We start from the raw sequence: 12,373 nt of genomic DNA, 5'->3' as shown, positions 1-12,373 counted from the left end.
TCCATCCCCATACCCATCATCTGAACCAGACATGGCGAGTGGATCTTCCATGCTTGCTCTTGTAACTAAATCTATGTCTGCTGGACCCATCATCGCCACTTCACGTGCATCAATTTGCCTAGGTTCTATATCAATCCGACTTAGTGGAGTCACCACAGGAACTTCATCACATTGCATGGGTACGTAATCATATGCAGATTCATTTTCTTGATAAGCATCATCGTCACTACATTGACCATCCAAATCTTCTAACACCCTCATGATGGGTGGAATGTCATATACATTCCTATTATTGAACTTCTACACAACACACCAATTTCCCCTCATTCTTAGATCTCTAATGTAAAATCACTGTGAAGCCTGGCATGCCAACACATATGGGTCGTCCTTATACCAAGTCCTGTCCATATTGACACTAGTGATGTGGTGGTCTACTCGTACACCCCGTTTCTTATCGCCAACATCAAGCCAATCACAAGAGAACAAGTACACTCGATGCCCTCCCATGTAGTGTAACTCCACGACATCATTGATAACACCATAGAAGTCCACATTATTAGACTGTTGGTCCCCAGTTACCACCACACCCGAATTTTGTGTTCGTCGCCGAAGTTCGCGCTGCTTTGTATGGAACCTTTTCCCATTTATTATGCAAGCAGCATACGATCCCACCCAATTGTCAGGACCACAAGCTAACGCATATAGATCGGCAGAGACTCCAAGTGGGTTGCTAGCTCGCTGGTCTTGAACCTACAAAATAGTGACACGTTAACTGTCGGAAGTAAGTCACACAGGACATATAAAATGGTCTTATTGGTCATTCTAAGTAGACATGCATCAGTCAAACTTACACGTTTCTTGAACCACGCTTGAAACTCATGTTGATGTGTTCGATCAATGGAATTTTGGTTGTTCACCTGACATTTCGCGTAGTGCTCCTTGCACACAGGACATAAAGGAAATCTACCATGTTAGTACTACCGCTTGATCGAACATGCAACAATTTTTGCCACAAATGGGAAGGACTGAAAAACGTCGTCTGTGGGTAAGAAGAAATTAATAATGGTACATGGTATATCAAGGATGCTTACTCCAAGTAGGGGCCAATTTCTTGGCAATTGTTAAGCACGTACCAACGAGCTACGATGAAAAGGTTGTTTTCTAATCGCACATCAGAAGCAATACCCAATGGACGAACTTTTTGGTTAAAGATTGAAAATCCATCTGTACTCGGCTCTTCTTGAACATCAACATTGCGGTCCGGTCGATTAAATCTCATCTCAACATCATTAAGATACATCGAGCAAAATGTCAGGCATTCGGTGTGAATGTATGCTTCCGCTATTGAACCTTCTGGGCGTGCTTTATTTTTTACGTACCGCTTGAATTTGCCCAAATACCTCTCAAATGGGTACATCCACCGGTATTGTACTGGACCCCCAAGTATGCCCTCACGGGGTAAATGGACAGCTAGGTGAACCATGACATCAAAAAATGATGGCGGGAATATCATCTCCAATTTGCATAGGATGCTTACAACATCAGTTTCAAGCTGGGACAGGCGATTGATATCTAGTGTTCTCTCACACAACTCTTTGAAGAAAGTGCTTAGTTCAGTCAACGCTAAGGCAATATCACTCCTTAAGTACCCGCCGACAGCAATAGGCAGTAAGCGCTGCAAGAAAACATGGCAGTCATGGCTTTTCAAGCCAGAGATTTTGCAATCATGTACAGAAACACAACGGGAGATATTGGATGCGAACCCATCTGGAAATTTAACATTGGTCATCCAAGAACAAAATGTCTTCCTTTCATCTCCGTGTAACGTGTACAATGCATGAGGCATGGTAATTTTCTGCCCTTCAACCTTTAAATGCAATTCCTTTCTTAACCCTAACAACTGCAGATCATGTCTAGAGTTTATATTATCCTTTGTTTTCCCAGGAATATTCAATAAAGTGCCGAAGATGTTATCGCATATATTCTTCTCAATATGCATGACATCTAAATTATGTCGAAGTAGTAGTGTTGACCAATAAGGTAACTTGAAAAATATGTTGTGCTTCGTCCAGTTCAACTCTACGGTAGTCCGTTTTCTCTTCCTAATAGATTTTCCAAATGGTACATCCCCAAGCATCTGTAGCTGACTTAAAATATCTGCTCCCCCTAATAGTCTTGGTGGAATGCGATGATCTTCATTACCATTAAACAACAACTTTTTCTTCCTCCAAATGTAGTTTTGCTGGAGGAAATGCCGATGTCCCATATAACAGTGTTTCCAGCCATACTTCAACCAATTAGAATCTGTATTCTCATTGCAACATGGACATGCAAATTTTCCTTTTGTTGACCAACCGGAAAGATTCCCATAGGCAGGAAAGTCATTGATTGTCCACAATAAAGTGGCATGCAGCATGAACATTTCCTTGGTGGAGGAATCATACATAGGTACCCCATGTTCCCAAAGTTCAAGCAATTCATTGAGCAACGGCTGCAAATAAACATCGATGTCATTTCCCGGTGATTTTGGGCCAGGAATAATGAGGGATGTCATAAAGAATTGGTCTTTCATGCATAACCACGGTGGCAAGTTATATGGTACAAGGATCACTGGCCATATGCTGTAAGGCTTAGCCATATTGTTGAAGGGATTGAAACCATCACTTGTCAAACCAAGCCTAACATTGCGAGGATCGTTAGCGAACCAACTATGTGCCTCGTCAAAAGCCTTCCAAGACTTAGAGTCAGCGGGATGATGCAGAAAATTCTCATCTGTCACTCGCTTCTCTTTATGCCATCTCATTTCAGCTGCTATCTTTGTAGACAGGAAAAGCCGCTGTAATCTTGGCTTTAAAGGAAAATGCCGCAACACCTTATGAGGGATCACCCGGGTCCCATTTGTAGTTGACATCCACCTTGAGGCCTTACATATAGGGCATGAATTTAGTTCTGAATATTCCTTCCAATATAAGATGCAGTCATTGGGGCAGGCATGAATTTTGTTGTACTTGAAGCCCAAACCTCGCTCCAATGAACGAGCATCTTCATATGAGAGTGGCAATTCAGCATCCGGAAAAGCAGACTTCAACAAGTTAAGAAGCATATCAAATGACTTGATTGACCAGCCACCAAGGGTTTTTATGTGTAACAATTTCACAATGAACGAAAGTTTAGAGAATTTTGTACAACCGCCGAAAAGTGGACGCTGAGCATCCTCTAATAGCTCGTCAAACGATGACACTGGTAATGCTTCAGGAAATGAATCCCGGCTCGGCAATGGAGTGCTGCTTTGGGGAACATCGACGTTTGTCCCAGCCAATATGTCGTCTAACATATTGTCCATATCATCGATGAATTCATCTTCATCACTAACAGCAACTTCTTCATCGTCCACATTGAAATTTCTGGTTTCCTCCTCACCATGGAAAATCCATTCAGTGTAGCTCAGATCGATCCCATTTATGAACAAGTGACTCTCTACGGTAAATAAAGGCAGGAAGAGATTATTAGAACATATTCGACATGGACACCGAATGCGATCACTTCCCCTAGCATGGTTTTGCGCCATCTCAAGAAAATTGTTAACGCCTGCAGCATAAGCAGGTGATCGAAGTCTATTGGGCTCAATCATCCAGCTTTTGTCCATCACTACAATAATGATACAACATTATTAGTAGAGTATAGCAACATTGTCGTTTGGAAGATATTCAAAATGAGAATATGGCAATATTAGCTCTCTGTTCTAAACACCCAATGGCAATCAGAATAGAGAGCTAATAAGGGTGGATGACAAATGTTGGGGTCTTTCTAAATAATTAGAAAGACCCCAACTACGTCTTTATGCCAATATAGTTAGTGCATCTGTGGGAGAGCTAAATTAACTTGGTCTGCCAACCTCCAACGCCAAAAATGGATATATTTCTGGTGATATATATGGTGATAGAGGGGAAGTTGGCGGGGCTAGTTGGTTGAGATGAAATTATGGGTTGAGAGCGAAGACACATTTAAAACCAAATCGCCTTGGAGAGTTGTGAGGTGGGTCTTGAGTACAAAGAATCCCAATCTAATTCTTTGTTCTCAATAAGCAAAGGTTTATTGATGGCTGCAATAGCTTTAAATCTCACATACCAGTAGGGTATGCAGTCAGCCTTCAAATGCTCGAAATATAATCTTTCATATTCCGAGCATAGGCCCTATGGATGAGAGCACTAGTCTGGCTAAATACAATAACAATTACGTACAGTTGATGAGAGCACAACTTCTTCACAAATTATCTAGAGAGAGAGAGAGAGAGAGTTTGGCGTGTGGAAAAACAAAGGGCCAGGAGAAGTGCATAAAAAGAAATGAAACATCTAGGATAAACATTATTAGATCATATTGTAGACCATTGAGAGAAGACAACATAGAGTAACACCCACATTGGATATGCATCTAAGGAATATATTGGGTTGCAAATACATGAGGAATATATCATGTATTTGCACAATTTCTTATGCAATGATGTAGGTAGAGCTCCACATGGTTAGAATGGAGTTTTACAGCCAAAACCATGTTATAATCTAACCTGCTAATTGCATTAAATTTTTCAAACTTTGCACAGTAGGGAAAACTTTTGTAACGTGACATTTATGAGAAATGTATTACTTTGATATTCCAAGGAAGGAAAAGTGAGTAGTTGAGTATTATACAAGGTAGAACTAATATTGTAGTTCTAATCCAGACTCAATTTACAAAGCCAATTGAGTCCCCCTTAGATCCCAGTCATTCCCCAAGTATGCACAAAACCATCAAACTCCAAACTAATATTTTAAATAGCAGTGTTAGACAGTCATTTGCGGGTTTTTGGTATAAAATGATTTTAGGGCATACGTGATTGGGTTAAGTAAAGAGAACAGATCCACATAAAAAACTATAACACTTCAAATTTGTTATTTGATTTGTTGCATGGTAAGCATTTCACATTCACAATTTTCCCCAATGGTTTTTGACGTTAGGATCAGATTTGAAATCTTACCAAAGATTATTCAACCTTTTATCGGTACACAATGATGGCCTAGAGGCGAATCCAATGTGGTGAGTATTCCTTACCATTCATGTATCGCACATGAACAGTACTACTATCATTTACCAGCAATTAGGAATTGAAGATAGCTTTCCATCTTCAAATTCAATTGTGTGAACGCTGCCATAAAGTTAGTAGTATTTCAACTTATTGATGCCGGCATAATCTGATCTATATTTGTGGGCTTCACAGGGGTACCCTTCAGCTTTATACGCAAGTAGATGTGAAGCCTGCGCACAGCTTGAAGTCTAAAGCTTTTATCCCAATTATTAGTGTACTATGGGAGTTCCTCAAGTGGCAATGGCAGTTGTTTTCCATGCTAATTTATGGTGGGAACGAGTTTTCTATTAAAACTCTGTTTCTGGCTCAGCTAGCCATATCTGGAAGTTATGCAAACGTCTAGAGTTAATGTCGTGATCATCAAAATCAGTGTTATGATCCACTAACGAGTCATAACACAGAATTGGCGCACTAGAAAAATAGTCCAAATGCGCCAATTAAACAAACTAGAGGGCTAAAGGACAGCCTCACACTAACAAAAAAATTCAGGTTTTTATCCTCTCATTTCTGAAACTAAGTTATAGAGAAAGAGGAAACACATGAGTTGATGCAATTGAATATATATTATTTGCGGGGACGACAAAATAGTAAAATGTCCAGATCTGAATTGACAGGTAACAATTCAGATCTGCACAGTAGCATGCACCAAGATAGGGTACCAAAATAAGCAGAGAACAAAAACTCCCCTTCTTGATGACACTCGTACAATGACAAGTCAAGTTGTTGCGTACCTACCCCAAAGTAATAAGCATCTTGTAGTAATTAGTTTTCATGTAATGACCACTGTCATAAAACAGAGAACATATTATGTAGTGGCAGTTAGGAATGATTAGCCCTTCCAAGTAGTGGGAGGGATTCAGTCAAGTAAGATCCATTAACTAGGTAGCATGAATGGCTGCCAGCTACGATTTACGATGGCTATAGGAAAAATAAATAAAACAGCAAGTCAAGAATCCAAATGGTGCAATTGGTTGCACAGTTGAATAGGGAGAGAAATCCTTAACCCAGAAATTTTCCCCAACTGAATGTAGTATATCAATTGGTTGTTCATGAGAAGCAGGTGAATTTGATATATTCAACAAATGCAGATTCTCTGTCCTAAATGCCACGGGGAAATTACAAAACAGTTCGGGATCCGCTTAACATTACCCAACAAGACTCTATATACTTTATGCCTTAAGTGTCTCTATAAACTTAATAATAGCCTGAATAAATGCAGGATATTTATTGACTTTAACATTAATTAAATTTTCCTTTGTTGATGACATATACCTAGTAGCTACAGTGATGAACGAATATTTGGAGGATTTAACCATCTATTAAACAAGAAAACAGGACTTATGAGAATTTGCCACAATACATGAACTAATATAATTAATAAACTCAATATAAAGATCTAAAGATATTTAATGAGTTTAATTGTAAGAAAGATACAATTTAATTACACTCAATATATATCCAAGAACCAGTAACTTAATGGGGATTCAGGTGGGAGGTGTCAACCATTCTTAGTCAGTTTGATGGAGGTCTAAAGACTCAGGTGCGAGATGGTCCAACATGCATATATACCTCATTTAAGTCACTTTTACAGACATGCACCATTATGACATGTATGTGGGTTGCTAATAATGCCAAAACAAATGTTGAAAATATAGCTGGTGAATAATGGTATTTTTTTTTTTATAGAAGAGCCGGAAACCACCTGTCCATTAGCGGCCCCGTCCCAATTTTATTAATCAACCTCACTTATGGCGGAGGAAAACCGTGGTAACAAAACTGACACTCGGGATACAGACCATCCCTTGTATCTAAACCAAAACCCAAAAACAAAATACAAATCCAACTAAAACTACAGACCCAAACCAGCAAAACGAAAACTGGAAAAGAGAGAAAAAAACCTGCTTATACCAGCAAAACACGACCGAACCCCGAACCACTCAACCGCAAAGCAACTCCGCACGAAACGAAAACCAGAAACAAACACAAAACTCCTCTATTTCTTCCGCCTAACAGAAGGAAGTCCCCATTTATCAACTCTAATCAATCCCCGTAACAGAGGAGAAACCTCACCCATGCTCTGCCATACCACATCACCATCAATTGCCCCCCTTTTAGCTAACCAATCCGCAGCCCCATTTCCTTCCCTATGAATGTGCATAAACCGTATATCCATATTAATGATCTGAAGTTGCAATTCCTCCCAATAATCCTCCAAATACCAGCTACCACAGCGTTTATTATCTAACCATGCCAGAACCACTTTAGAATCCATTTCAACATCTACTGCAATAAAATTCAAATTCTTACAATGTTTGACATCCTCCACTAGAGCTCTCAACTCTGCATAGTTACTAGTACCGTAACCAATGTTCTTTGAAAATGCTAACAACAGATTACCATGCATATCCCGGATCACACCTCCTGCCCCTGCCACACCTGGATTCCCAAGACTACTTCCATCCGTGTTGAGCTTCACACGACCTGATTCTGGCTTCGACCAAGCTATGTAATCAATCTTTTGTTTTTTGATTGGAACTTGCTGTAAATTAAAACAATTAAGAATGTAAAGGTCAATCTGATTAAATTTCTTAGTCTTTGAAAACCCTTGACAAATAACGCCCACCCACTGTTTGATAGATTGCCACACAACTTGACCAGATTCAATCTTCCCTTCCATACGTGCTTTACATCTCCTAGTCCAAAGCCTCCACGAAATCACAGTAGGTAATACACCCAAAATGACACCAGATTGAGAGGCATTAGAAGCTCTCCTAAACCAACTAAGACATGTTTCATACCAATTCCTTCCAATAGGAAGCCCAAGCATAACTCCAATTTTTTTCCATACTTCAGCAGCCTCTTCACCAGCAAATAAAACATGATTTAAGTCTTCATATTGTCCTTGAATACAACAGTTGCATCTCGAGACTAAAGGAATACCAATTCTCCAAATTTTATCATCCACTGCTAAAGCTCCATGCCAAGCCTTCCACATAAATACCGAAAATTTTTTTGGAAGAATGCTATTCCAAATCCACTTATTCCCCTCAAAATTCTGACCTCTAACACGAACACAATCCCAAGCTGATTTTGTTGAAAACTTTCCTCTTTCACTAGTAGTCCAGATTAACAAATCACTGCCTTCTTTACAATTTGCAAAAACCTCTAATACCCTCTCTGTAGCTTCAGACCCGACAAGCCTCTCTAACCGAGCCATATCCCATCCTCTCTCCAATATACAATCTTTTATCTTCAAAAGAGGTTGCTCACTTACCAAAACATTATCAGCAAGAGGCCCCTGATCCAACCATTTATCATACCAAAAAAATACATTACCTTCTCGAATTTCCATTTAGAATTGCTCAAAACTGTAGGAATGTTTCTAACAATCATCCGCCAAAAACTTGTCCCCTTTTTAGAATCCAACAACATCAAAGGTTTATTCCCCACATATTTTGAGCGAAAAAAATTTGTCCAAAGAGAATCTTCATGCATCAATTTCCAGGCAAGCTTTAAATGAAGAGCCTTTTGCATATCATCAAACGATCTAATACCCAAACCTCCTTCTTCTATTGGCATACAAATATTCCTCCAAGCAACCCATTTTTTCTTACCCTTTCCATCCCTTTCTCCCCAAAAGAAAGCACTCATTAACCGATTTAATGATGCAATAATTAACTTTGGAACTTGTAAAACTGCTAGTTGATGCAACGCCATACTAGCCAAAACATGCCTCAATAAAATCACTCGGCCCCCTGCTGAAAGTAATTCATTTTCCAACCACTAATTTTTCTTTTAACCTTGTTCTCCAACTCTTCCAAATCACTAATTTTCATTCTACCCGACACAATAGGGACCCCCAAATATTTAAAAGGAAACTTTCCTTCCGAAAATCCTGTCAATCGTTTAAGATTCCTTCTTCTAGCCATCAAAAGATTTTTGGAAAAATACATAGCAGTTTTCTCTTTATTAATCAATTGACCAGACCACTTCTCATATGTATTCAAAATATTTAGTAGACACCGAATTGATCGACAACCACCATTAGTGAATATGACCACATCATCCGCATACATTAGATGAGATACTAAAATCGTACCTCTAGGTTGAGAAAAATGTCCAAAACTTTTTTCTTCCACCTTTTGTTTTATAAGACGAGACAGAACCTCCTGTAAAATAATAAACAAATAAGGCGACAAAGGATCACCTTGCCTCAATCCTCTACCACCTTTAAAAAAACCTTTTGTGGTGCCATTCATTAATATCGAGTACCAAGGCGTAGTAATACACTCTTTAATAAGACCACAAACAGCAGGAGAAAACCCAAAAGATTGAAGTACCGTCAATAGAAAATCCCACTCAACACGATCATAAGCCTTGGCCATATCAAGCTTCAATACCACATTACCCCCATGAATTTTTTTATTAATAGAATGGACCATTTCTTGTGTTAGACTAATGTTCTCAAAAATACTTCTTCCAGGAATAAACGCACCTTGTTCAACAGAAATAATTTTAGGAAGCAAAACAGCCAAACGGTTTACAAGCACCTTAGAGCAAATTTTATAAAACACCGAACAAAGACTTATTGGTCTAAATTTATCAAACTCATTAGGCTTATCCATCTTAGGAATTAAGACCACATAAGACGACGTATAAAATCTCGACCATTTACCACCTCTAAAAAACTCTTCCACTGCTGCCATAATATCCATCTTAATAATATCCCAGACACTCTTAAAAAAACCCGAACCAAAACCATCCGGCCCTGGCGCACTATTAGAAGGAATGGAATCCAGAGCATTTTTCACTTCATTAATCGAAGGAATAGCCCCAATAATCTCATTATCCTCCAAAGAAATACGAAATAAGATGAGATAAATCCGGTAAACTATCATGACTTTCAGTTTGCAAAAAAATTGAAAAATAATTGACAGCACTTAAATGGATCTCCTCAGGAGATCCCAAATAAGTTCCATCTTGTAGTCTCATGTCCGAGACTCTTTGTTTCCGTTTAAAAGACAAAATCGCATGAAAGAAAGATGAATTTTGGTCCCCTTCCGCCCGCCATTTAATTTTAGCCAATTGAGCCAATCTAATTTCCTCCCATCTACGCCAACTAGCTAATTCCATATTTTTATTCACAAGATCCTGTTCAATCACCGGATTCCAATGCTGTTGTAGATCAGATTCCAATTCCTCAATTTTATTTTCTAACCCCTGAATATGAGCTTCAGTTCTACCAAAAATACACTTATTCCATTCACGTAAAGAACCTCTTAATTTTTTAAGCTTAAAAGCCAGCTTCAGAAGACCAAAACCACCCACCTCCTCTGTCCAAATCCTACCCACAAACTGATGAAAATCTGGATGCTCTATCCACATTTGCTGAAACCGAAATGGAGAATGTCCATACTTAAAAAGATCAGACTGAAATTGAATAAACATAGGCGAATGCTCAGAAGTTGATCTCGATAAATAACAATTATTCATATTTGGAAATCTAGTCAAGCAACTGGCATTAACTAAACCTCTATCTAATTTTGCCCAACTACGTGCTAACCCTCTTTGGCCATTACACCAAGAAAATCTTCTTCCCGACGACTTCATGTCCATTAAACCACAATTATCAATCCAATTATTAAAATCCTCCATAGCCATTCTCGGACGTGGTCTACCACCTCTACGCTCCGAGTCTTCCCTTATGATATTAAAATCCCCTACAACAATACAAGGCTCATTACCTATTAGTTGACCATTGAGAGACTCCCACAATTCTCTCCTCTCACCCAAATTACATTTTGCATAAACAAAACAACAAATGACAGCATTATTTCCCACTCCAACACGAATTAAAATATATTGGAGAATAATGGTATGTTTGGCATTCCAGTGCAAAATCCATGCATATGTGTTGTGTCAACTGCAGAATACTACCCAAGGAAAAATTCACCAGAAACTAATACCCACATCATAAGAATGGCACACAGCAGACAAAAGGCAGATACCTAGAGGAATTTGTAAGTATGTTCTAATCACTAAAGATTAACTAAACCACAGCAAAATAATGAGTAATGGAATATGGCAATGCAATATCGAGAACTGCATGGGTGAAGGGGAGCGGAAATCCATAGAGGTATAGAGTTACCTCTAGAGTTGTAAAAAGTCGGGAGGCAATTTATGATTATTCAAGACAATAAACCTCCGATGTGGGTTGCCCAACAGTCACTCGACGGCGACTGAGTCAATTCAGGTCGAAATTGTTGCCAAGAACAATTCGGGTCCCCTGTCACAGGGAACCAGAATTTCCACCTTGTGGAGGGATCTTCTCTGCAAATAATCAGTAGATTTGGGTGCGATGGAAGACGTTGAATGCGGGGGAGCTATCAATTCGGCGGATTTGCGACTTGACCCAACCTTTGGCCGAAAATCTTCTGCGAGTCCAGTGGATTCGAAATGCTAGGGGCCCCTCATTGTGGATGCGAATGCAACTACAGCGAGAAGGTGACCGAAGATTGCGACAATTGAGTGGAGAAGGTTGCTATGGAGAAGGGATTTCTGTGTGAGCACGGCGGATTTCGTGGTAAATGGAAGAGGAAATATGAGAAGGGGTTCGTGTTTTCGTGTGTTTTGTGTTTTGGGTTTCGAGGGTTTGCGGAAGGAAATTTGGTGCGTATAAGACTGGCGCCCAATTGATCTTATCTTACCATTGGAGCACGGTTTTTGCCGACGGAAAAACTGACGCAACAAGTTATGAGGAAGTTGCGACGAAAATTTCTGACGCAGTAGACCGTAATATCGCTGCAACAAGTAAGGCCATACCCAATAAATGAAAACAGTTGAAGTTGCTGTTAAAAGTAACCGGCGACCACAAAGTCGCTGCAATTAACCGCATATTGAGGCGTTTTTTATTATGGCGAAATTAAAACCGCCGCAATAGACCTATTTTCTTGTAGTGTTTGTGATGACAGCAACACATCTTGGAGACTAGATCAAAGTCGTAATTTAATTCCACATCCGTCCCTATATATATAAATATTGCATGCATCATTCATGCATGTACATATATTTATTTATATATATGGATGATTGAATTGGAGGCTTATGATCAGAAGTCAGCCTCCAATTAGATGGTAGAACAGCATCTGGCCTATATATGTTAATTTATTCTTAGCAAGTAGATGCTAATTTTAGACAGCAATAATGGGATGGTTTTCACTGGCCTTTTGAATAATCGATACTCAGAAAATG

At 39.2% G+C, this 12,373-nt stretch overlaps 1 protein-coding gene across 1 annotated transcript; it reads right to left on the bottom strand.

Annotated features, from left to right (window-relative positions):
* Positions 1 to 348: 348 nt before the first annotated feature.
* Positions 349 to 3,646, bottom strand: LOC108997743. The gene is made up of 3 exons (XM_018974121.2): positions 2,453 to 3,646; positions 1,538 to 2,242; positions 349 to 750 (listed from the first exon to the last, which is right to left on the bottom strand). The coding sequence occupies exons 1-3, from the start codon at positions 3,644 to 3,646 to the stop codon at positions 349 to 351; spliced, it is 2,301 nt and encodes a 766-aa protein (XP_018829666.2).
* Between the last annotated feature and the right edge of the window lie 8,727 nt (positions 3,647 to 12,373).

Source organism: Juglans regia, chromosome 13 (genome assembly GCF_001411555.2).
Source record: "Juglans regia cultivar Chandler chromosome 13, Walnut 2.0, whole genome shotgun sequence".
In the NCBI taxonomy this organism is placed as follows: Eukaryota; Viridiplantae; Streptophyta; class Magnoliopsida; order Fagales; family Juglandaceae; genus Juglans; species Juglans regia.
This window is presented reverse-complemented; position numbering and strand designations above follow the sequence as displayed.